Source organism: Alexandromys fortis, unplaced genomic scaffold (genome assembly GCF_014885135.2).
Source record: "Alexandromys fortis isolate MF-2015 unplaced genomic scaffold, M_Fortis_MF-2015_v1.1 scaffold_8_1_9099942, whole genome shotgun sequence".
NCBI classification, from domain to species: domain Eukaryota; kingdom Metazoa; phylum Chordata; class Mammalia; order Rodentia; family Cricetidae; genus Alexandromys; species Alexandromys fortis.
Genome location: NW_026067898.1, coordinates 5,876,823 through 5,903,494, shown reverse-complemented (window position 1 = coordinate 5,903,494; position 26,672 = coordinate 5,876,823). Strand labels below are relative to the sequence as shown.

At 43.4% G+C, this 26,672-nt stretch overlaps 1 protein-coding gene across 5 annotated transcripts in view; it reads right to left on the bottom strand.

The window, feature by feature from the left end:
• The window catches only part of Znf385b (zinc finger protein 385B), a 352,992-nt gene that overhangs the window by 56,928 nt on the left and 269,392 nt on the right, over positions 1 to 26,672 (bottom strand). For 4 of the 5 annotated variants that reach the window (XM_050120118.1, XM_050120134.1, XM_050120150.1 and 1 more), the window contains 2 exons: positions 10,203 to 10,241; positions 5,105 to 5,215 (listed from right to left, as the gene is read on the bottom strand). In XM_050120118.1, coding sequence (XP_049976075.1) covers positions 5,105 to 5,215; positions 10,203 to 10,241 — 150 coding nt within the window. The remainder of the gene's footprint in view (positions 1 to 5,104; positions 5,216 to 10,202; positions 10,242 to 26,672) is intronic. The other variant, XM_050120126.1, reaches the window with a different exon arrangement.

Here is a 26,672-nt window from a genome sequence, read left to right as displayed (position 1 = left end):
TGATGCGTGGGGATGACGATGCATGGGGATGACGATGCGTGGGGATGACGATGCGTGGGGATGACGATGCGTGGGGATGCAGGTGAGATGAAGGTCGTTTACAGTGAGCTATGGTGAGAGGATGATGATGCATGGGGATGATGATGCATGGGGATGACGATGCGTGGGGATGATGATGCGTGGGGATGATGATGCGTGGGGATGCAGGTGAGATGAAGGTTGTTTACAGTGAACTGCGGTGAGAGGATGATGAAGCATCTGTGTTTCTAAACACTTAAAACCACGTTGCCCAGCTCCTCTTATGTAAAACTCCACTTGTATTTCCTTGATCCTTCTACTGCTAGTCTCCAGGGAACTGAAATTAATATGCAAATTAGAAACTATTTGTGATCTCCCAGCTTCCAACACTGCCAAAAAGGAGAAGAATGTTTGCCTCAAGGTATTATTTGCGAAGTGTACACTCGCTCCTTCTCCTGCCGTGGCTCTTCTCTAGAGAGCTACAGATTCCTACTCAGGCCCATCAATTTATGATCATCCCACACTGTGCACTCATTTATCAACGGACGAAGGAACATGAGGGCTCATGACAACCTCGTTTGGTTTACCCTGGGTTAGGAAGATGATGAAGAAGAAAGCAGGAACTGGCATCTGCAACGTATTTGCGCCAAGGTCCAGGACTCTTCTGGAAAGGGTATTATTCCTGGACGGCAGTGCCTGGCCTGCCCCTGGCAAAGTTAATGGTGTCAATTTGTAAAGGTTCACTTGGGAACTGTTTGTGATTAATGCCTGCTCATTTACATAAGGCTTCATTGTGTAAATAAAGCTGTAGCTTTTTGCCTTCCAACAGTGGTGCTCTATTGAGATGGTAAAAGCTGGACAAAGCAGGCTGCAGAACACTTAAACTAGGTCGCTCTGGGTTTCACCGCACAAGGTCTATCCTGGTGTGTTTTATGTGTGTTACGGGGAGCCGTGGAGAACAGTCTGTTTACTGTGCAAATTTGCCTTCCAGATCTTTCATAAACAGACTTTCTGCACTGAAGAGTGAAGCCAATTCAGTCTGGGGCTGATGTAGAAATGTTATTAAAGGAAATAAGGATGAGCATCTTCTTAATTCTTGCATTAAAATGTAAAAAGGGTAATTATAAAATAATAAACTCCCTTCCCAATAAAAAATGCTCAGTTAGAGAGCTCGAGTATGCAGATTATAGAACATTGCTAAACACTGGGAACACATAGATGTCACATTTTTGCATTTGCCATCCAGATTTTACAGTTTTATTGCTCAGAATTTAAGCATGACTCAGAAATCTCATTTTTTTTTTCTTTCTTCTCCACAGGGCTACTGGGTAGTGACAGGAAGCTGGTGGTCATCTGTTAACACATTTGCAGCTGTCCTTACCTGTATTATTTACACTTAGAAAAAATGGATGATGGTGAGCACAGACCAAAAGCGGGAGACATTCTGAACTACAGAGAAACTTCTCACACCTCACACCTCCTCTCAAAGCACCCATGGGACAGATTCGTTCTTTGGTTCTGGTTTTTTTTTTTCTATTTTGGTTTTGCAAACAAGGTCTCATGTTGTCCAGGCCTCACGCTTGCTCTGTAGACAAGGCTGGCCGTCAACTGCTGACTCTCCTGTGTTCGGACATTGCAGGGGTGCATCACCATACCTGGCTCCCATGATATAACAGGAAGCACAATTCTGAGGTCTTAGCTGCCCTATCTGTATGACAGATATGTTTGTGTTCTGTTCTGTTGATGGTGATACCATGGGGATTATTTTTAACCATAGAGCTGGAACAGTCCATTTTCCCATCATAAGACAAGGTCAACAGTGTTGCTGTTATTTTCCAGGTTCGAAACCAGAACTTAAATCCATGTTCAAGACCTTTTTTTTTTTTTTTTTTTTTTTTGAGACAGGGTCTATGCAGCTTGTTTGTCCTGAAACTCACATGTAGACCAGGCTGGCCTTAAACACTTGGAGATCTGCATCTCTCTGCCCTCAAAGACTCTGAATGCAGTGTTGTACGTGAAATAGAGAACACAGTGGAAGGCTGCAACATGCTCTCGTTTTCCTGTGTAAGGACGGATCCCAGGCAGTCACACAGCCCTCGCTGGAAAAAGCTAACCCTTTGGAATGTCCCACCGTTTGCCAGAAGGGGTTCAATTAATCCTTAGACAAAAGTCAACTTACTGGAAATAGTATTGTAGACACACCTGCAGATTTAGAGGCAAGATGCCCAGCTTTATGTCCTGGTTCTATTGTGTATTGATTATGAAAATATATGCAATTTTCCTAAATGGGAAACAACCTACATGGTCACTTAGAAGGCACTGAACAAACCATGGGACACGGATGCACAAATGCTAACGGGTACTAAGTAAACAGACTACGGGGCACACACACAGAGACTAGTGTGCTACTACTGCTTTCACAGGAAACGGTCATAAGTTAAAAGCAACACAAATTTATTGTTGCCTAGTTGGGTACCAGAAATGAAATGTGTATCTCTCCAAAGGTATTGGTAAGACTGACTTGTAGACCAGCGCATACTTCTTGGCTTTTGGCACATTCCTTTACCTTCAAAGCCGTCAATGGGAAATCAATGAATCATTCATGACTGCTTCTTTTGCCATCCTCTTCCCTTTTTAAGGAGCCTTGTATACACCAGGCACATGGGCACAAGTCACAGTGATGGACATTCTTTCTGTTTTAGAGACGGCGATTATGCCTTTAATCCCCTTTGTGATGTAAAGGTGACATATTACGAGGATCTAGGTTCTTAGGACATTAGCATCTTTGACTAGCATGTTTGCAAATCCAGAAGGTCGAGGAGTACTCTACATGGACAGAAAGGCTTCTCAGTAGAACACTGTGCTGTGAGAAAGACAAGGCAGGAGGTGGCGAGATGGATCGATGGGTAAAGTGTCTGCCATGCGAACATGAGAATCTCAGCATCCATGCAAAAGCCAAGCGTGGTAGCAATCTGCTGGGGACAGAGTATCGGCTCTCTGGAGCTCACTGACCAGAGAGTCAAGCTGAAAAGATGAGCTCTGGGTTTAGGGAGAAAACGAGGGGTAGAGATTGAGAAAAACATCTGACATCAACTTCTGACCTTCACACTCTTGGTCACACGTGTGCGTGCCTGCACATACACATGTATACAAATACACATGAACAGAGTGCAAGTGTGGTGCATAAACACCAAACAAATGAACAAACAAACCGACAGACAAAGGCAGAGAAAAGCTTGCTACTATATACCTAAGAGAAAGAAAAACACAGTCACATTTAAGATATAGTTCCATAAATCAACTCCGGAAGGTTACATAAAAAGTACAAAGTGTTGATAGTAATTGGGAACGACAAGTCGGGCTTGAGGAGTTCAAATGGATGGGATTTTAAAGAGGACGTATTTATTTTTATGTGTGTGCGTGTTTCACCTGCATGGATGCCAGTGCACTAGTGTGTGCTGTACCATGGAGATTAGAAGAGGGTGCTGGTTCCCCGGAAACTGGAGTTATGGAGGAACGGAACCCAAGTCCTCTGCAAAAGTAGCAAGTACTTTTCACTGCGGAGCCAAGGTGGACTGATTCTTCAAAGTTCCTTGATAACTGTGGGTTTTGTAGTAAGCACTAAAATCCGGAAGTATACATCTTCATGGGTGATTATTAACAAAAAGATAGGGTTTGGGGAGTCTGGGTATTCACTCTGCCGTCTTTACAACCTGCGGAGAGCTGAGATCTCCATAGTGCTGAGACAGCGAATGAACTGACATCCTATGCTCCCCTGTTTATGTCAGGACATTTACATTCTTCAGAATGGAATCTTATGAGGTACCCGAAAGTCACCAGTTTTTAGTTGAAATCACATTAAATATGATTGTTTAGATCATGATCAACTTCTTTTCCAGTGAGTGCAATTTCATTGTGTTTACTGTGTAGAACTATGGAAATGTCACATCTTGGTATACATGAAGGATGCCTTGTTATTTTTATATTTCTAAAAACACATTAAATCTGTGCTATGCTCTTTGCAGAACGGCTTTTTGAATCCAGAAACTTGGGAAATCCCACATCTAAGATACAGTCGTCAGATCCCATCTGCACTGGAAACTGGTATTTTTATTTTCACTTTTTTTTATTGAGCTATGCCTTTTTCTCTACTCCGCTCCCTTCCTTTCCCTCCTCTTCAACCCTCTACTGTGACCCCCACATTCCTAGTTTACTCAGGAGATCTTTGTCTTTTTTCACCTTCCTATTTAGATCCATGTATGTCCTCTTAGGGTTTTCTTTGTTGTCTAGGTTCTCTGGGGTTGAGAACTGTAGGTTAGTTTTTTTCTTTGCTTTATGTCTAAAAGCCACATTTGAGTGAGTACATATTATAGCTGTCTTTCTGAGTCTGGGTTACCTCACTCAATATGTTTTTTTTCTATATCCATCCATTTGCATGAAAATTTCAAGATGTCATTATTTTTTACCACTGTGTAGTACTCCATTGTGTAAATGTATGACATTTTCTTTAACCATCCTGGAAACTGGTTTTGTTTGGCAGTTGAATATTACCATATTTCTACTGTTATTTATTTTTTATACATTTAAAAATCTATTTAGAATTTACCCTTTCCTTTCTTTTCAGCAGAATGTCTATGTTGGCTAGTTATATAAATTTTTTCCTATATTTAAAAGAATTGGAAACATAACTTGTATAATACACCAGTCTTTGGATATCTAATAAGATTGAACACATGCATGAAATGTGATAGTTCTTGTCAAAAACTCAGTTCTTTTCTTAGCATTCACACAGTTTTTTCATAATTTCTAATTTTCAAATATTTTTGACAAGCAAATAGGATCAATGGGATCCAGTATAAAACAAGAGAATGTCCTAACTTTTATGACCAATCACTTGCCCAGCTGTTCAGATCTGAAGCACCGAATCTAAGTCACTTGGAAACTGGACACCCTGGAGCGAGTGGGTCATCAGGAGGAACCGGTGCTGAGAGGCCACAGAGCAGGCATAAGTGAAGAGATGGACGTCTTCAGGCCAATCAGCACCGGCACAATCAACACACTTCAGAGAGAAAAAAGTGATACTCACGTCTGAGTTAAAGCGCAGCTGACAGACATTACAAGAAATAACTTGTTTCTTCTTCGGGGGAATGGAGACTCCAAACGTGTGGTTAATGACGGCTTTCTGCACAGGGTCCATCTGAAGAGCAAATGATTAGAAACAAAGGGTCAAAATTATCTTCAAAGGAAAGACAGAGACAGCACTGCGGACAAAGAAGAGGAGCAGAATTACTCCTTCAGGCTTTAACCCTTCGCTTCCCAATGAGGCTATCAAAGAATCTCACTCACCAGTAAGGCTGTCTCCAGGAATTAAGAATAAAAACAAAAGCAAAATAAACCAAAGACCGCAAGAGAATCACCACGCCCCTAGTGACCTGCTATCAGTGAAAGGAGGCATGGGACATTTTAAAGAGTCACACTACAGAAAACTAGAGATCCATGTGTTAGGGTTAAAATTAAGTTGTTAATGTTTTCCTTGTAGGAAGCGATAATGCTCAGCATGGTTCTTGAATGATCTCAGTGACAGTCACTACAGATATATTTAACTTCTTAAGTTTTGATTTATGGCAAAGTTGTAAATGCCAGGCTCTTATTACAGAACAGAAAGTATGTATCTTTATTTTAAAATAATTTATTAGCTTTCATGTCCTATGGATTGAAATTCACTGTACTGGAAAGTATATTACAAATGAACACTCAGATGCATGTATCAGATTGGTTAATATGCAGTCCTTGTTTAAATATTGATCAACCAAGGTTTTGATTTATAGCCCACGATTCCTTTTGGCTTCCATATAAAACATACACATTAGGGAAAACGTACAGTAATGAAAGTATTCGGCCGTAGAAACACGCATGATGTCGAGCCCTCACCCTTACAGAAACAGCTCTAGACAGATGTGGAGTAGATAAAAAGAGACCGTGATGATTCTCCCGTGTACCCCGGAGACTAATCCCCAGCATCAACATCAGACAACCGGCGGCTCACGAAGCGATGCAGGCGATGAGCGATGAATCACTCAACAGGTGTGACGTGAACAAGGGCGGGTCAGCTGACACCACCACCAAGGAAATCTCCCAGGCTCAAAGTCTCACATGGGATTAGTCGACGACATTTGAGAGAGGAGAAATAAATCCCATCCCTGATCGTGCTTATAAATCAAGAAAGTATAAAATTAGCACTTGGGATAACTTAACGCGCAGCGAGAAAGAGGGCAGAGTTATTGCTCTTTATGTCACAGGCAACAAGAGTCGCGAGACGAACATGAGACACAACGGTAAGTACAGAAGAGGAGAGAGCTAGTCTGGGGGGGTGCAGAACACTAGAGAAATTAGGGGAGAGGGAGAAACTGGGAAAATACAGTGAACTCATATGTGAGAGTCTCCAAAGATAAAAATGTGAAGAATTAGCCTCCTTTTGGTATAAGTTTCAGAGTTGGGAGAGGAGACAGTAAAGGAACAGCCACTATGAACACAGGGGTGATGGTTTGAACACGCATGTTCTGGAGTGGCAGATGTGGCCTCACATCCCAACCTGAGCCTCGTGGATGCTAGGCAAAGGTCACCACCGTCTTACCTCGACAGTCCTTGAATTTTATCGCACGAGGATTGGACAGCACAGAATTAAGTTAAACAAAAAATACTACCAGTGAGGAAAAAAAAAATCCCCAAAAGTCAGGAAAGCAAACTTCAGGTGTTTATTCCCTCTGTAGATGTGCCTGTCTAAATACTTTGTGATGGCTCCTAGGGATATAGCAGCATATCAATTTGTATCAGGCCTAAAAATAAAATAGATAGCCTAACCTAACTGGCAGTATTTAGAAAAATCCCCAAATTTTCGAAGTTGACAGAAGAGCCTGTTATCACAAGATTTTATTCTTAGCCGATGTAACATACTTCCCATCGGGTGATGTATGAAATACCGAGGACCAAAGTGCATGGCCATTTACCAAACGCCAGCTCATGATTGTCACTTAACTCATCTTTACTGTTTTCTGCACTATTCCTTTATCTTTATAACAAGCATATATCAAAGCATAAACAATCTTATTCATTAAACCATAGCTAGGATATACATTTTTCCTATCACTCATTCAAAAATACATTAAAAATTAATCTTTAAATTAAAAACTTCCATTGCTTAAAATAAGTGCATCTCTCCCGGTTTTACCTATGGTACAGCATAGAAGCACATACAAAATTAGAACCTAAAATATTCTAGTTTAATTTTTTTTTTATCAAACCAAGGTAATTAGGGGTGGATCCAGCTCAATCCCTGAATAGAACTGTTCCCCCTAAATTCTTTTTCAAAGAATTCCCAATATAACTGTATCGTGCTCAAATCTGACATCTGTACCATACCAGACTGAAAACATTGCTTCCTATTTTCCATCCCTAAGTGTAAGTCAAGGCTGAACACTCCAAATATAGAGGCAGACAAGTTCCCACTACCTGCTTTCCAAAGCACATTAAGGAGGTCCCTGCAAGACACTGTCACCAGACTAGTGTGTAAGATCAGAGATTTCCTCACAAAGTCCATTCAGTTGGGACAGCAGTTTGACTGGCGTCCTTGTTTCCTGACTTGCTGCCTTCATTTGAATGACATGCAGCTAGCCATATCAAAAACGTACCTCTGCTGTCTCCCATTTAAAAGGCTGCTTTATTGTGTAGCTTGGTCTTCTTGTGGAACTCCTAACAGTGGGAGCAGGGGCTGTCTGACTCTTTGGCTAGCTTCTGAGAGCCTACTCCTCATATTGGGTAGCCTTGCCCAGCTTTAATGCAGGCGGAGGTTCCTAGTCTCAACGTAACTTGATATGCCATGTTTTGCAATATCCATGGGAGGCCTGCCCTTTTCTGAATAGAAACTGAGGAGGAGTGAGTGGATTGTGGGGTACAGAGGGGAAGTGGAGGGGAGAGACTGGGAGGAGAGGAGGGGAACTGTGGTTGGGATGTAAAATAAATAATTAAAAAAGAAGGGTTGGCTAATAAGCTCATCAACTATAGGAATGTATCTAACAGAAAGAGTATATTATATATATACTACCATATTCACGGGGGTTGATCAGTCATTTACTTTAATGTATAAAGCATGCGAAAACTAGAAAAGGAAGGTTTTTCTAGTAAAAAAATAAAAGAGCATTAGAAAAACGTACTCTATTTTCTACTGATCAATTTCCTTACACAGATTTTCAGAAAATATCTTGTCTAAATCCCTTTTATCTTTTCCATAAATGTTTATTTTGATGGCAGGTCCTGAGTGCCAGTGTGGATTGAGACACGTACACCTCTCGGTGTATCTGTGAGGCCACTTCCAGAAAGGATCAGCTAGGCCAGGGATGGGGGTGGAGACAGAGGGGCTGGGAGACAATGTGTGTGTGTGGGGGGGCACAACCCATCCTAATGGGAGTGGTACTACCCAGTAGGCTGGGGGACCAGGGAGGAGCTAGAGGACAAGAAGGAGGAAACCCTGCAGCACAAGCCTCTACTGTCCCCTCTGCCCATCAGGATGGCAGCTGCCCAGGTCACCACACCAACCCTGCCATAACAGACTGGAACCCAAAGAAGTCTTCTCCTCCTATGGCTTGAACGTAAAATGTCTCGCGTGGGCTTGGTGTTCCATCTTTCATGGGTGGTGTTAGGGAGACAGATGGTGGAGCTTGGAGAGGTCAGGCCTCCCAGGAGGAGTCAGACTACTGGGCACCAGCTGCTGAAGGGTCTACCTGGCCCCCAGTCCCTCTCTCCCACCCTGCTTCCTATGTGCAGTAAGACGGGAAGCCTCTGCCAGCCACCCACATCATCCCAACAGCACAGTGTTCCTTCGGCCTCATCACAGGCCCAGAAAAAACAGAGCCACAGACTGTCGGCAAGAACCTCTGAGACTGTGGTCTAGGATGATGTCACTCTTTTTGGGTTGTGTTTTCTTTTTTATTTTGGTCATGTGATCCCTTGAAACAAGTGCTGGGTTTAGACGTCTGACCTTCAATATCTGAACCATGTGTGTGAGACTCAGGTTTGCACTATCATACAAAGAGTTTCCATATTTTAAAAAGTAGAATATGTAATATTCTGAAGTTTTGTTTTATGTCTTCCTGCAATGTTCTAAAAGTTAGATAAAAAGAATTACTATTAAATAATTGGCTTTTTTTTTGTCATGGATGGTCATTCTCTGTAGTCATTATAAGATCTGTTGGGTAAACCAACGGTTGTGGTGGAGTTGGGTTGAATGAGGTCATCACCACCTTGAATCAGAGGAGAGTAGCCGAGGTCCTCACTGGAGGGAGGGAGCGTCTATGAGGCTCAGGGGACTTATGGGTTCAGGAGCCTTCATGTCCTTTATGAGGTCTCTCCCCCCATACCTCCCGGAGGTTACATAGGTAAGCAATGGACTGTGGGGACCGCTTTAGATGAAGCGTTGCTTGCAAACTGCCCAGAGGGCTTCTCCGTAGTGCAGTTGACATGAGTTGTGCATGCCCTGGGCAGGACTCCTCAGTGGCATCGATGCCTGTATGTTGCCCATAAGACTTTCTTACTCCCTTTGAGGTGTGCACACCCCTGCAAATAACCCCAATATTTTTGGGCAGGACGGGTACTATAGACTTGGACAGAGTTCACCCCTCAGCAACTGGGCCAAACAGATGATCCTTCCTGCCTCCCCAGGAAGACACACAACAGTGCCAACTCTTTATTCATTCTGCGATCTCCAGAATGAATAATGGATCCTAGGTTAATAAAGACATTCTCATAAACCCTAAAATGTCAAGTTAAATTTACCAAATGAAAAAATGCATATGTATATAATAATTTCATATATAGAACGTTAAGGGAAATTATTAGAAGAACTAAAATTATACACCAAAGCAATATTTTCAAAGATTTAATTGGCAGTTCATAGACATTTAATTGTTAAAAATGAGTTAATTTCAACAATTTAATAAGTGTAAGATGTAAGTTTTAAATGACCAAATGCTTGTTACTTAGTTATATCAATTTAGCTCATGCTATTTCTGTTTACACAAAAAAAGTCTACAGAAAGGGAAAATTATGATTTGCTGTGAAATAATCATAAGAAAGCTTATAAAAGAAAAAAAAAACCCTGCCATACAGCTCCAGCTTCCAGAATCCCTTACCTGGCAGAATTTATTGGTCCCAAATAAGCCTCTTCTTTTCTAAAAAAAGTAAAAGTTAGAAGTAATCACCTGGTGCTTTGAGAACGTGCAAATTCACATGTATTTACACGATTTAGAAACCCACTTCCAGTTCCCACAAATTCACACGTATTTACATGACTTAGAAACCCACTTCTAGCTCCTGCAAATTCACATGTATGTACAGGACTTAGAAGCCCACTTCTAGCTCCCGGGGGTGGAGAAGCCTGAAAAGCTCCAACTACAGCAGCGAGGTGGGGCCCTTTGCAGCGCTTCCAATGACAACCACACAGAAGTGAAAAGCAAAGCCTAGCAGTGCGATGAAATGGTAGATGACAGAAACCGAAGAGGGGGTAGTGGCTGACAGCAGGAACCGAGGAGGCGGCCGGAGGCTGTGGATGGGGGGATGAACTGTGGACTATTGCAATGCTCTAAGATGAACTGATGAAGCTGGCCCGATCACCCATCTGCTACATTTTCACCATCAGAATGAGAACCAACATCCTTCTGATATACTCTTCAAGATCACAAGAGCCACAAACCTGCACAAATACGTGTATTTCCTAAGACCATTACTTTCCCGAGTGACTTGCAGCTGTACGGGGTGAACCATCACCTGAGAACGGGTGTCTGTGGAGAAACTCAGTCACAGAACAGTAGCTCTGGCTGCCTTCCACGGAGATAGGTGGAGTCTCCGGCGCTGTGGGACCAGGTGATTACATTTTAGATGTCAGACGATTTTCTAGCTGAGACTTCAATAGCATCATGAGTTTGTGCACACATTCAAGACCTCTAAGAGGCTGAAACTGAAGCCGCATCCCATGTCTTTAAACAATTTAGCTATGGAGGAAGGCTGGGACCAGCAATAGTCGAGGTGCTACCCTAGGAAGTAGGAATATCATTCAAGAATTATAGAGGACTTTCTTTTATCCATTCTATTCTTAAGGTAATTTTACTTTTAAGCCAATCATCTACTTATACCAATGTCTTTAAAACCGTTTGGTAAGCACAGATGACCTACACAGTCCATTAAGGCCACTGCTCCTAAACAGAATTAGAAGCCAGGGGTTCGATCCATCAATCTATCTATATATATTTATATTTGAAAGTCTTCCATCCAATAAACACCTCTGGAGTGCTATTGTGGCTCAGACGGTGTTTCGATCTGCACGGGGACACGAGTCAACGATGAGAGGGACGTAGTTTTAAAGGGGAAATGTGCAACGGGACAAACTAATTAACTGGAATCTGGAGGCTGAGAGTCACTAGTAGCGAAATAAGAAGGCATGGGAAACAAACAAACAAACAAAACAGTCTGTTTCCTGTACAACAACCAACTGGGCTCTATCTCCCTTTTCCGGACTTCTCACACCCCAGGTATCCACATACAAGAGCCTTCTCTTGGCGTGTGACATCATTGTCATCTTGCGAGGGTATCTGGAATTCTGTTCTCTAGATGTGCACTGTTGCTAATAAACAGCAGACGGGCAGTTCACTTCTTGGAGCCTTCCTTTAGGCTAGGGCACATGGAGGGGTTAGCTCACTGAAGAGTCCCCTGTACAGAGGAAGAATCCCAGGCTCTTAGAAAGTCGATTACTCTTCATTCATAGGTCCTGGAGTCAGGCTTCAAGCTTAGGCTCGGTTCTCTCTCCACACTGACCCTAGCAAAGGAACACTGCAGAGAACGGTGGGACCATGTATCACCTGGCACAGGGTGGGTCTAGAGCTTCTAGAATCCAGAAGGCAGCTGCCCGTACAAGTGCCTTGGAGAAGTGCCGGGCTTTTGTCTTTTTGATTCTGTCTGCTCTTAATTCGACCCCCATTCCAACTGAGTACCTTTTATAAGGCTTTCAAGAACCTTAAAAAATGTGGGATGTTTCGCCCCCTTTTCAAATTGTAGCTGTGTGAACAGAGCGTAAACAAAACACTCCGAAAATACTTAGGAGATTCCAGGTCAGCGGGGGTAGGGGGTGCAAGGTGGGGGCGGGTGTCGTCATCCACACCTACCTTCCTTTACTACTGCCAAGGGGACTGCAGTTACTAAACTCCACGGTTTAGGACCTTCTGGAAGTTTGGCTAAGCATCAGCTTTTTAACTGTGACATTATCAAATTACCGTAGTACACTATTCTTCAACCCTTTCTCAAAATCAGACTTACAGGGGCAGATGACAAAAGCGTCCCATCATACTTTAAATATTCACGAAGTGACACAAATATTCATGAAACGACACAAATATTCATGAAATGACACACTTAAAAGTGACAGCTGCCTTACTGGAGAGCAATGTCTCTCTAAAGTTACTTCAAAAAAGAGATAGGAAAAAACAAAGAGGCTTTCTCAGTGTTTGGGGGGGAAGGGGGGACTGGGAGAGAGTAATGGCTGAAAGTGACCACAATTCATTATATCCCTGTGTGAGACCGTAAATGAACACAGCCAGAAAGCTCGCAAGCTCTCTCCCACTCCACTCTGAGGGGCTCTGAGAGCCCACAAGTGCCCCGTTTATTCCCTTGACAAAGGGGGTGGCTTGGAGGAAGGAAAAATATTCTTGATCCATTTTGAAGAAACGTTTAGTAAAGACAGCCGGTCTGCATGTTCTGGACGTCATTCTAGAATCTCATTTTGCAGGATCAAAAGGAACATACTGACTATTAAACTACTTTGTTTTTAGGTGTTAGAATTTCTAGAGATTAAAGGTTTTTTTTAAATAATAAAGTAAAACATAGTAAGATAAAACAAAACCATACTGAGTTGACAATACTAAAAGACGGAAAAGAGAAGGCACAGAAATCAGATACCCACTTTTTTACACACCCAAGAATCCCACTAAAACACTAAACTGGAAGCCATAACATGTATGACCTGATGCAGACCTGTGCATGCTACCTCAGTCTCTGTGAATGCCTATGAGCTACCATCTTGTTGTTCTAGAAGGCCTTGTTTTGTGGGTGTCCTCCATCCCCTCTGGCTCTTACACTCTTTCGACCTTCTCTTCTGCAGGGTTCCCTGAGCCCCGAAGGGAGGGATTTGATAGAGATGTCCCTTTTAGGGCTGAGGTTCCAAGGCCTCTCACTCTTGCCATAATGTCTGGCTGTGGGTCTCTGTATGCGTTCCCATCTGCTGCCAGAGGAAGCTTCTCCGATGATGGCTGAACAAGGTCCTGATCTGAGTGTGTGTATGTACCCCACCCCCAACACACAGACACACACACACACACACACACATACATACACACACACTGGAATGTCATTAGGAGTCATTTCAGTGTTCTCTCTTCTGTCTCTCTCTCTTTTCTCCCTTGTTCTCATTTATTTTTAAGCAATGCCTGCCTCACTCTATAGCTGAGGCTACTCTGAAACTCAGTATGAAGTCCAAATTAGCCATAAACTCATGGCAATCCCCTGACCTCGACCTCCTATGTCCTGCATTATAGGTGTTAGCTAGCATGGCCGGCTTGCATGCCCGTCTTGACAGACTATTGTTAAGCTGTTCTGAGTAGAAAAAAAAAAAATAACCTTTAAAGCCCATTCTTTCTGGCAGTTTTGTTGTTATTTTGTTACTGGGAGATGCCATAAGGCTAGCGTGTCTCTCTTACTGACATGGAATGTCTGAACTCTGACAGTAGATCTTTGTATGTATGTAGCAAACATTGTAACTACATATACAATCACCATGTGCCTGGTGATTTCCCGTGCTACCCAGGATAAAGAGAAATGACTCAAAGTTGTACTTATGCTGCTGTGTCATTTGAAATTCCATGCCAGTGAGTGCTCACAGACTTCAGTTTAAACAAAGACAGTCACCGTATTTCTTTGTGGGCACAGTGCTGCTGACACGCTTACCCAACATGATCTTGGATTGGGACGATCCTATCGGAGAGTTAGATGAACAAACTAGAGACGTTCTGAGGCTTGGGATTCCCAACTCAGGATAACATCACACATGCAAAGGTCTGACTGGTCGATTCGGTGAATTAGAAAACACAGACCAAATTCAACCCGAACTGCAACTGCCGCTCTCAGGGAAAGAAGCTGAGCTGTGGCTAAGGGAACTTCTGCTGTTCTTTGCTTCCATTCTTAAACAAGGAAATGTTAAGACGCAACTAAAATCATTAGGAAAGAATGTAATTTTTCCAATCAGGATACAAAAAACTTTCCAGGAACGGTTTCATTTTATTCTTACTGTTCCAATAATTAAAATAATTTCTGGTCAAATTATAAACACAGAACTGGTAGATTTGTGTTCACCGGCAAAGACACTGTAACTATACTTCCTGCCACAGTACTACACAGGCTGTCGAAAGGCATGAGAAAAACTAAAGTATCTGCAAAGGAGATGAAACTTTTCCTTGGGACCATTGAAGAAATTAATGAGAATTTACCTCTATTCACAAAATTTAACAGCTCCATACAAGATGGGAAATGTAGTGGGAAATAAGATTAACATTTTCTTATCCTCAGGGAAGTCCCTTCCTTCAAAGTATTGTTTTATTTTTTCTCAGTAAAATATATTAGCATTTTAAAAAATCCATGGCTGACTATGATCTGGACGGCACTAGTATAAATACCCATGAAGTTGTTACAGTTCGCTGTTCAGAGTAATAACAAAGATTGGCTTCACCAAGAGAATGCAAAATAAATAGACTGTCTCCTGCGTTGCCTAGTATCAGGTCTCCTTGGGGCGAAATAAAACGAGATAATATATATCATTGCAGGAACTTAGGCTAAGGAATCTTTTCATTTGAGGGCAGGTTATGAGAATGATTGCTCCATAACACATTTGAAGAAAAGAGCTATCCTAATGTTTGGAAGACAGGCCAGAGGGAAGACAATCTTCAAAACTGGTGTGTGTGTGTGTGTGAATGTCTGCATGTGTGTGTGTGTGTATGTATGTATGTATGTATGTATGTATGTATGTGTGTGTCTGGTGTATGCATGTCTGTATATATGTGTGTATGTCTGTATGTGTGTGTGGTGTATGCATGTCTGTATGTGTGTGTGTGGTGTGTGCATGTCTGTACATGTGTGTGTGGTGTGTGTGCATGTCTGTATGTGTGTGTGTGGTGTGTGCATGTCTGTATGTGTGTGGTGTGTGCATGTCTGTACGTGTGTGTGTGTGGTGTATGCATGTCTGTACTCATGTGTGTGCAGAAGAACATCAAGTGTCCTGCTCAACCATGACCCCCTTATTCTCTTGAGACAGGTACCTCACTGAGTCAGCAGCTCAGTTATCTGTCACTAGTCTGGCTGACCACTGAGCTGCTTCCACTTCCGATGTTAGGGTCTCAGGCATACCATTGGCCACCCCTTGTTTTTTATGTGGGTACAGGGAGTCAGAAATCCCTTAGGCCCTTCCTTGTCCTTACACAACAAGCCACCTTCTTTCCCACTCACTGAGCCATCTCACCAGGCCCCCAAAAAACAACTCTCAAAGACATCATTAAATTTCCATAGCAGACACTTCAGCACCCCAACATGCTGTGGCAGCACATTCTGCTCCTTCAGCCAATAGCCTTTAAGATACTAGCCTACTTGGGCACGGACTCTTATACTATAAAAGCAGCTGTAAAGGTGTGCCCACTCTCTTGCTTCCGGCTCCCGCTTCCGGCTGCCAGACACAGAGGACTGTTATCTAGGATCTGTAAGTTTTCCCCTTAAATAAATAACCCTTTTATTATTCATAATTCTGAAGTGGTGTGGGGTTGTTTTGTGACTTATACCATCACCAACATAAGTCTGAAAAATATTATTTTAAAAATAGAATTCTTCAGTATTTTTATTATTATTAATTCTTCAGTATTTTAAGTGGGGGGGGGGACTTGCATGCATGTCACCTGATTCTACGTTTGACACCAACAGTCAGTTTTAAGGACGGCTGGTGTGAAATCATCAAGTTCCTGTGAGGATAGGTTTACTGGCTTTCTGTACAAGGCTAAGAAAACACTACAAGAGCTTTCAGAGAGACGAGGAAGGTGATCTTTCCTGATTTAAGAATCAATACACTGTGGGACCAGCAAAGCATAGGAGGCGGCATCCTTTCAAAACCGCTTTGCCTAAACAAGTTGGAATGCTGCTCCAGAACTCAACGTATATAGCACAGTGCTGGAGGCATCAGGTCTGTGATGCAGATTAGAAACAGAGAAGACGAAAAGAAAACTCCTCTAGGTAAAGGCAGAAACGTGGGCCTGCTTGATAGACTCTGAGCTCTGCAAAGCAGGAACAGTTCCCCCTGAATATGCCCGATAACTCACTGCTGACTCTCACTCTGAGCACGCTGAGATGCATGAGGCTAGATGCAATGCATCTGGAGTATTGCAGTCCGCAGACCAGGCATGGATTTCTTGGGCCACTCCCTGTGTGGTAGTACAATCTCCAGGACTACCCACGGGACTGTAGGTTTGTCTAGTCTGGAACTCGTTTAGTAGGTATGACTGGCCTTGAACTCCAAGATGTGCTGCCTCTGCCAGGAAAATGCAAAGGTGGGGCTGAAGGCGTGTGCCACCACGCCCAGAATGCTCCTTTGCTTAATTCTGCTTTGAGATGTAGAAGTCACACATCTAAAAAGGATCCTAACTGTGAAAATGGAATTCTAGTTGGAACAGGTAGCTCAGACCCGGCAAATCAGTATGATTTTATATAAGCTTCTTCACTTGAAAAAGAGGAGAACTTTTGAGAAATTTAGTGATCTATAGAAGCCTCTTTAACTAAGACAGAACTATCGCTGTCAGACAGAGCAAACAAAAATCTAAGACGGTAAAATTGTATGTTTCTATTCATTTGCTTTTTCCAGATTAAGGCTAGAGCCTTTCACATAGCTAGGCACATGTTCTACAAATAAGATACACTGTAGCCTTAAACTTGAATCTTGGGTAAACAACAAAAACAAAATGTTAATCTAACAATGTGCCAAGCAAGCATTCCAGACAGGAGGAAGCAGAGGAGAGGATGAGACTAGAAACCAGGGCTGACCTTCGATGGCATCTTCCCTGTGCCCTTCAACAAGGCCCTGTGCTTTCTAAAGTTTCGGGAACATCTGGAAACAGTGTCACCAGCTGAAGTCAAGCATTCAACACTCAAGCCTGCATAGGAGACGTCATACTCAAACTGACAGCAATTCACCCTGAAGCCAGTGTGGCTGGAGCATCCTGCCGGTGAATTCTGATGTCATCCACCCCTTCCTCTCAAGGGGAACAAAGGAGGACACCCAGACACTCAGATCTGAGCGTTCTGTTGCTCCTTGCAGGCTCCTCTTGTCAAACTTAACATTTTAGGATTTTAATTGTCAAACAGTGCCTGAGTAGTTCTACGGCCATGGGTTATCTATCAAAAGCAGATTTTTTATTATACCATGCCTTCCTGTTCCTATTGTCCCTTTGTGTGACTGTACCTGCATGCATTTATCAGCTCTTCTCAGCAGAAAACGTTCTTGGCTCAGGCTTGTTTTTCTATTTATGTTATAAAAATACATCGCAGTTGTAAGGGGGAAGTACAGCGCTGTGCTCAAACGCCTCCCTCTGCTTGCAACAGTGATAATTGCTTTATTGAATAAGGCTCTGTTAATTGTACAGCTTGACATTTAACATTTGTTCATTTGACTTGAAACTATTTTACATGAATGCAAAAGAGGCAGGGAGTTCAATCCAAACTTACTCCAGATACACAAAGCCTTCTTTCTAAATAGAGCGACCGCAAAGTACGGACAGTGCAGGCAGTGAGATAAAGTCAGCCAACCAAAAATCCATCTGGTTTGCTTACTCAGATACGGCACTGACAGTTCCCAATGGAGAAACAGAGAGGGGCTGGACAACGGCTTGGTGAATAAAGTCCCTGCTGTGAGTTCAGATCCTCAGGACCCACAGAAAATAGCTGTGCATGGTATCATAGGTCTGTAACCACGCTCCAGAGTAGGGTAGGCATGCAGGACTCTGCTGCCATATGTCTGTAACCACAGCTCCTGAGTAGGACAGGCAGGCACGACTCTGGTGCCGTTCACCTGTAACCACAGCTCCGGAGTAGGGGCAGGCAGGCAGGTCTCCGGAGCTTGCTTGCTAGCTAGTCTAGCAATTGAAGAGTACCAGGTTCAGTTTGAGACCCTGTCTCAAACACATCCAGTGTCTACCCCTGGCTTCGACATGTGCATGAATGCGTGCACACGCATGTACACATTACACATGAACAACAACAAAGAAACCAAGAAAAACCTACATGAATGACATAGTGCTTTGTCAGGAAACACACCAAATGTCTCTCAGCAACACTCGAAAGATTTATCGTTTCAGATGGTGCGTGGTGGCACATGCCTGTAACCCATCACTTAGATGGTAGAGAAAAAGATGAATGCCATGAGTTCAAGGCCAGCCTGAGCTACACAGCTGGTAAAACAAACAAAATCCCCAAGACTTTACCATTTGAGCAAAAAGCTATTTACAGTATGTCCATGCAGTGGGAAGATGTTCGGAAATAGTCCTAAATTATTATTATCTTTTTTCATTTTCTGAAATCAGTTCTATCAGGATGCTTGTCCGTCAATTTTCATGACATTCATCTGAAATTTGTATTGACCATTATGCCTTTCCCATCATGCCCAACATTTTTACTAACATTGGACAAATACCTCTACCTAGTAATACAAGTCATGTTGTCTAAAATGCTTTGTATAATTAGTCGGGAATCGCCAACTATCTGCCGGAATCATCCACAGTCTCAATGATTGGCAGTCATCAAAAGACTTTAGTCTGACCAGCCCTCCTAAAGTTAGGGTTAAAAGCTGTCCTCTGGGAATCAATCACGCTCTCAGCAGAGAAGAATATTTCGGAGATGTGAAGGCTGAAATGGAGACTATAATCTTTTGTGATTGCCCTTGAGGCTGAAGTGAGCACAGAAAGGAAAGTCTATGAATTGCTGATAATTTCCTGTGATGACCCACTCCCAGGAAATTCTGATATTACACGGGCGCCATAACAAAAGGGCTGCTCCCCAGACATGCGGCTTCAAAGTGCTCCACATCCGGGGTCCCAGAAGCCACTCATCCATCCTAGGGGCCAGGTCAGGGAGACGGCAGCTCGCCGAAGACAATGCAGGGTCTGATTGCACCGGGCCTGGTCGGGTGTGTGGTACATTCTGTCTTTCTAAAACGTGCCTTTTTTTTTTTAAATAACTGATTTTAAAAATACATCAGTTTAAACTTACAAAGTCTAAAGACTTAGTACTTTTCTGCGGATATATCTATGATTAAATGCCCCTGAGTAAAATTTGACTTAAGCCGACATTTTTATCCTGAGAAAAAAATGATTGTCTTGCATATGTACCCTAAAAAGTTGCCTATACAATGGTCAGGAGGGAACCCAGTAAGTTGCAATTACTCAGATTTTGGGTGACATGATTGAGATTCAGGGGAAAAGGTGTGTGGGGAAGAGGGGTTGCAGGAGATGTGTAAGTCAAAAACAAAACGCCCAGGGACCTTGGGGAACAAACGTTCAGTATCCGGACGTGCAGGAGAACTTGGTACACTGACTCTTAGAACTGAGTTGAATCACTTCCTAAGTGGCCGCTGGCCTAGCTGTGGTTTCCATAATGAACAATGTAGACTATGGCATCTTCAAATCATCATGACAGAGTCTCACGGAAAACAGCTTGCAGCTTCCCAAGAGTTTTCCGAGTAACTTTAAAGACAAACAGAGTCCAACCAAATTAACTGTATTTAGTTTTTTCACCCCCAACCTCCACTGAATAGAGCCCTACCAAGCCTTCCCTGAATTCAGCTGTGGCCATCTTTAGTACGTGGAGGAGGTCAGGTGATTGTGATCTGTAAGTATGGCCTGCCAATTATCTCCTCCAGCTGGAACGAACTGAACACACAGAGAAACGGGTGTCTTATTAGGGTTCTACTGCTGTGACGAGACACCATGACCCTGGCAACGCTTAGAAAGAAAAACATTCAGTTGGGTGGCTTACAGTTCAGATGTTCAGTCCATTATCATCACGGCGGGACACGGCAGCCTGCAGGCAGACGTGGTTCTGGAGAGGTAGCCGAGAGTTCTACATCTTGCCCAGGTTAACGGGAAGTGACCTGAGATACTGGACCTGACTGGAGTGTGTAAAACAACTCAAAGTCCGCCTCCACAGTGGCACACTTCCTCCAATGAGGCCACACCTACTCCAGGAAGGCCACACCTCCTCATAGTGCCACTCTTTTTGAGGGCCATTGTCTTGCAAACCAACCAAGTACAGATATTTTAAACTGGAGTGTCCGTTTTATAAACTCAAGTTCTTGGCCACACGCATAACCTGGGTATCTATGTTAACTAGGGTTACTCTAATGCACAAAGCCGGTTTCAGTGACAAACACTATTTATTTACTACAGTTAGAAAGGGATCAAAGGGACCGAAACATTAATATAAATTACTATTTATTTGTAAGTATAGTGCCTTGCTATGTTGAGTCCTTCTGTAAACATCTGATATGTAAAATAATTTTAAATAATTAAAAATAGTTGTGGTGTTTCACAACAGTCTCTTCCTCCCAGAAGAAAATGCAAATTCAATAAATGTTAGAAGTTTCCTAAATATTCAACCATGCTCAGTTCTCTTTGAATATAATCAACACAAACCTTCATTATATAATGATTTGATGAGGAAGGCACCATCAGGCCCCGTATTAAGATGGAAAAAGACGACACAAAGTGACCTCAAGATCACTCTTGCTGCTTGGAACACAGCAGGGTCCTTTCCCTTCCAGCTCCCACCTGGATGCTGCCTTTCGTGGCCAACAGAGCCTAGGGTCATGGCTTCCCTGGAGCCAGCCACATGCAGTCACTCCTCAGATTAAAGAGGATCCTCCTGGTGGCTTCTGCAAGAGGTGGAATCTCATGAATCCATGACTGATTACCCGGAGAAAGGAAGATGGGAAGTGCCTGACAGCTGCCTGCCTAACAGCAGCGACGGGTTATCATTTCCGTGTCTGATGGGAAAGGAGAGTGTGTGAGTTTGACTGTACCGCTGTGACAAAGACCCATCTTAGGTGTGACAGAAGCTTGGTGTCCACGCGCGAGAAACGAGGAAGTGAGAAGCAGATGTGTTTTCGACCAGGGGAGCTCTTCCTTAGTCGGTGGGGGAGATCTGCTCTGTCTGCTGCATCTCAGACCTTCAGCTGGCTTTAGGAACTGTGCTTACAAGCGAGCACGTTGAGACTGAAGTGACGAGCCTGTCTTCCCCATACAGCATCTGCAGTGTGCATGGGGGGTTCTCAGCTTGGCTTGGGGAGAACTCGTCAGGCACTTAGAGCTATGCCCCTCATGAACAAGCTCTGAGAAGTGAGCACACTTCAATCCCTGTGAGGTGAAAGTGGAGGTCAGCCTTGCTTATATCACTCTTTCCAGTGCTAGGCCCCTCTACTAGAAGAAACAAGGATGCTGGGTTATATCCTTCAACCTTCCAAGCCACAGAGTGCCTCACAATGACACAGGTAGCCTATTTCACGTATGAGCACATTAAAATAATTAATTGTCATATATCTTCAAAACATGCCAATGCCCTGCGATTCGGAGTCCCAGGGAAACAAGGTATATCATTCATACAACTTAAGCTATTTATCATTTTATTTCAAGAATCCAAACATAAAAAGGAAGTTGTAAAAAAAAGCTAAAGCAAAGCTCGATTTGTGAAAGATTCTTTTTTCAGGATTCCCACTAAGCTTGCAGATGTGTTTTAACTTCACAGATTGCTAAATAGCACTCCAATTCATCTTTAGCACCCTCAGTGCAACCATAAAAGCAAAGAGACTGGAATATTCCACAGGGCGCTGTTCATCCGCAAAGAGACTGCACTGCCTAATTCTGAGCAGAAGAATCTAGAAGGCGGAAAAGTCAGAAGAAGGAAAACAGAGACAAAGCACTGTGTTCCTGGATGAACTCTCGGGCTTTTCGGGCGCCACCCCCATCAATCACTGAGCCTCTGACTTAGAAATCCCTCTCCTGGGCTGTGGAGAATGTTTTATGTATTAATATTTCCCTACTTTCTTATTGAGCTTTTCCGTTTTATTATAGGCACCCAATGACTTGGGTGACTGTGGCAAGCTAAAAACAGGCTGTTTTATGGAGGTAGCTGACCACTTTCAAATACGATTTAAGGTATGTCCCATAGGAGGAAACTCGTGCCTGATACTGTAAATCTGGCCAAGAACTTATGGTTGGGAACTCACTGCCCCAGGGGTGAGCCAACCACTATTATTCTGCTAAATGGACACAGTATCCAACTGTTTCTAAAACCGTATCTCTCCACCCATCCACGGGTGCACTTCTCAGACTTCAATAGTGAAGCCCCCATGCAGTGGACAGTAGTTAACGCTCACAACTGGGAACAAGTGTCTCTGAAGGGACCAGCCACATATAGGACATTCACATCAAACTCTCTCTTCTCCTCCCACCCTCCTGCCTGCCACAAGTGTGAGGAATCATGTAGAAGAGAGGGCAAGAAGACTGAAGAGCCAGGGGTCGGGAGACAAGAGTGAACCGGTATCTTCTGAACTCATGAACTCAGAGTAGCTGTGGTTGTCTGCGAATGACTGGCATAAGATCAAGCCAATCATCAACACTCTAGCATCGAAGGGGAGGGGATTTAGGAAGGCCCGCCCCCAACTGAAGTGATACAGGCAGTTGATGGCTTCTAGGGGAGAAAGAATCAATTTTCTCTAAGGATGTGGCTCCTGGTACTTTATCCATACTCCAGTGGATAGCCCCACCTCCTGAATTTATATGAACAGCATACATTGGAATTGATGGTTATTTAAAACAAAACAAAAAAGCCAGACACAAACTTAGAGGAATAGGGAGTGGAGAATGGATGGATAAGGGAGGAGTTAGGGGGAGAAGCAGGAGCAAATACGATCAAAATACATAGTATAAAATTCCCAAATTAATAAAATTTTGATTTTTTTAAAGGAACAAGGCTAGCGGTTTCTTCTTTTCCTAATTACCCAGAATTAATACACTGAGCATGTCCGTTGATATAAGATGAGTTTTTTTTAAGGAAGATGGCCTGATGTTGATACCCTTTCCAAGGTGACTCCACTCTTGAAAAATGCCGGCCTGGGGAGGTGCCAAGGCCAAGGGCCTACTTTGCCAGAAAAGTTCACTGAACCCTCCAAGTACACATAATCCTTGAAACCCTAGCACTGAGGACTCAGCCCAGAGCCCGTGAGGCTGAGCCTGGGATAGTGAAAGGGGCATAGGGGTCACAGCATGGTGGAACCACAGAGGTCTCTTCCTTGACCCCCCAGACCTTGGGGTCCTTCCCGTATAAGGACGATCAAAATCTTAGCAGAATCGTCGTGATCTTTCTTTCAGTAAGTTCCTGCTAGGGAACAACTTGTGACTTGTTTGTCAAGTTATCCCCTGTTCAGCGCAACGAGTGCAGCACCAAATACTCAGAGAATGGCTGTGAGTGAGAAACTAAAACGGAGATTCAGGCGAGGAGAAGAAACTGAACTCCCTTTTACAGAGTCATTCTGTGGTGGTCTGTGGTCTAAGGAAAACAAGAGTGTGTGTCGGCACTGCGAGTTTGTGTTGAGCTCCCAGCAATCATATCTACATACTCCCCCCCCCCCCGTCGAATTTCATGGGGGTGCAATATTCTCCAGACATGTATACCTGTGGCTAAAGTATTTGTACAGCAATCTTTTTTATCTCTTTGTTACATTTTCAAAGCTTTCTTTTGAATCAAGATTTATTGCTAACTATGTGCATGTGTCTGCATGTATATGTACACATGAGTACAGGTGCCTGCAAAGGCCAGAAGAGGGCAGCAGAGTCCATGGAACTGGAGTTCCAAGTGGTTATGGACACTAGGAAGCGAGCTCAGGTCTCCTGCCAGAGCAGTGCTTGCTTTCCGCCTTCTCTCCAATCCACTTATAGGTTTGCTATAAACATATTTTTTTTGTAATCATCTCATAGGCATTGTTGATGAATATTCTAAGCCCAATAATGGGCGACCATTTCTACTCCTTTCAAGTGATTCCGAGCAACTGGAGGCGATTCCTCCCCAGTGTAGCTTCCTACATACCTCTTTACAGAGCGTGCAGAAGAGGACGGGCACTTCAGTGTATTCTGAAGCTTTCATCAAAAATGAAATTCCAACCACATTCTCTTTTATTTCTTTCCTCTTTAATTTGGTTGGGATAAAGGGCTAAGTGTAGTTAGACACACTAGCATCTATAGAATATACAAAATATATAAATATTTAATGCTAACAAGCACAGTTAAGAGCATAAAAACCAGACCCAAAGAGCAAAGATTCACTTTGGGCTACACCAGCTGAAGCATTCCGCTATATAAAACCAAACCATATCTGAATGTAGAAATAAGGAGCTTATCCAACAGATGCAGGTATTCTAAGCAGGTGAAACAGACTTCAGGTTCCTAACAGCGACATCTGCTGAGCAACAGACATAAACTAATTGCAAAGTCAAAGGGCTTTTGATTTCTAATTTCTCTCTCTCAGCACCAGTTGCTGTTTAAGCAATGCATTGTTTCTATTGTAAGAAAGACAAACTTGGAGCACTTGTTGATATTTGCAGGCTAGGAAGGACTCAGACACCAGACAGAAAGGTGAGGTGCCTGGCTTAGCGCTCAGGTGATCTCACAGCTTGTCATGTGTGACTCAGACAATCACACACTGACTTGAGACTTCAGACTCCGAAATCATCTTTATTCTGGTCCACACATCTGATCATTTGTGAGGAAAAAATAATTTCAAGATAGGAGCGAGGTCACTTTTTTTTTTTCCCCTACAAAATAATAAGGTTATTGAGCCTCTTGCGGTGAAACAGCAGTTTGTGCCTGTGGTCTCCTAGAAGGGTAGCAGAAACACAACAGGCCCCGAGGAGAATTTCACATAAACAGGTTCATAAGCACCTGTCAATCACAGAGAAACCGAGGGGTGACTGTGGTCCCCAGGCAGCTCATGATTGCAGTTCAAGCTCGGGAGCGGCAGGCAAACACATCTCTCCCTGTTTGCGGGATGCAGCCTTTTAGAAGTGGCTTTACCTACCAGTACCTACAAGCATGTAAGATGGGAATGTGTCTAAACTGAGCTCACGGCAGAACACCACAGACTTCACGGTTTTACAACAGGACTTCATGTTCTCACACTCCTGGAGGTCGGAAGTGTGAGATTAGGTTAGGTTATATTTAGGGATATATATGTATTTACATGGGCATACAATGAGAACTAGTGAGAAAGGAGGGCAGAGTTTGAAAGAGAGAAGAGCAGGGTAGACAGGAGGGTTTGGAAGAAAGAGAAGGTGTCAGAGCCCACGGAAGAAGATCCGCTCCACCTTGACTAAAGGTCAGAGGGTTCAGACCTGTTCTTGCTCCTTCAACGTTATTAACAGCAGATTTGACTTAAGGTGTGGGCTACTAACAGGGTATCTCGACCTAGGCTGTGGTTACGTAGTGTTTTAGGTATTAAGAAGGTAATCACTTTGTTGGTTCCTTGTCTTGTGGTAAAAATGGCTTTTGCTTTCTTCCCCTCTTGGATTGGGGCATTTAAAGGTCATAAGGAATAAACGTGGGGGTGAGGGGATTCAGTATTCACTGGGTTGCCCTCCAGACGCTATCTTACATCATCTCTGTATTTCTTTTGTAGCTCTGTTTATTCTACCTGACATTTCTAATCCACGCGCCCCTACGCTGGAACGCAGGAACCTGTCGAGGCTGGACCCGGACAAGAAGGAAAAAAAATGTTGAAATAATATTATAATCTCAAAAAATAGAAACTTTAATAAGTTGGGAACAGGTTAAAAACTGGCATGGGGGTGGGGCTGGGGCATAAGTCAGTCTGAGTGCTAACTGCATACGAGCGAGAACACGAAAGTCAGCGGCTGGGACGATGCAGACAGAAGGCTGGATGAGAAGGAGCAGCCCCTGAAAGACAAACCCTAAATGCTGGGGAGGCGGGAGAAATGAGCATCAGTGTGTAGCCAGCCAAAAAAGCCTCCTGGGTCGGACCATGAAGGTCAAGATCTTAAAGAGAATGGATGTTTGTGTTTTCATGGTCTTCACTTTCGTGAATGACACCAGCCATCTCTCTGTACAACACAACCACAGACCGGGGCCCAAGTCATCACCCTCTTGGTGGCCGACGGCCGGATTCCTGATCAGTCTCTTCACAGTTCTGCTAGATGGGGTCTTACATGGTTTATTCTTTTTTTTTTTCTTTTAAAGATTTACTTACTTGTTTTAATGCGTACGAGAATTTGCCGACATGTACGTATCTGTACCGTAAGTGTGCCTGGTGCCCTCAGAGGCTAGAGCAGGCAGAGCTCTTAACCACTGAGTCATCTCTCCAGCCTCTGCTCACCCATCAGAAGCAGTATGGAAAGATTCAGCTGTGGAGAATGAGGCAAGGCAACCTCTGAATGGACGCTGGGAAGCACAGATTCTGCAACGTGTAAATTC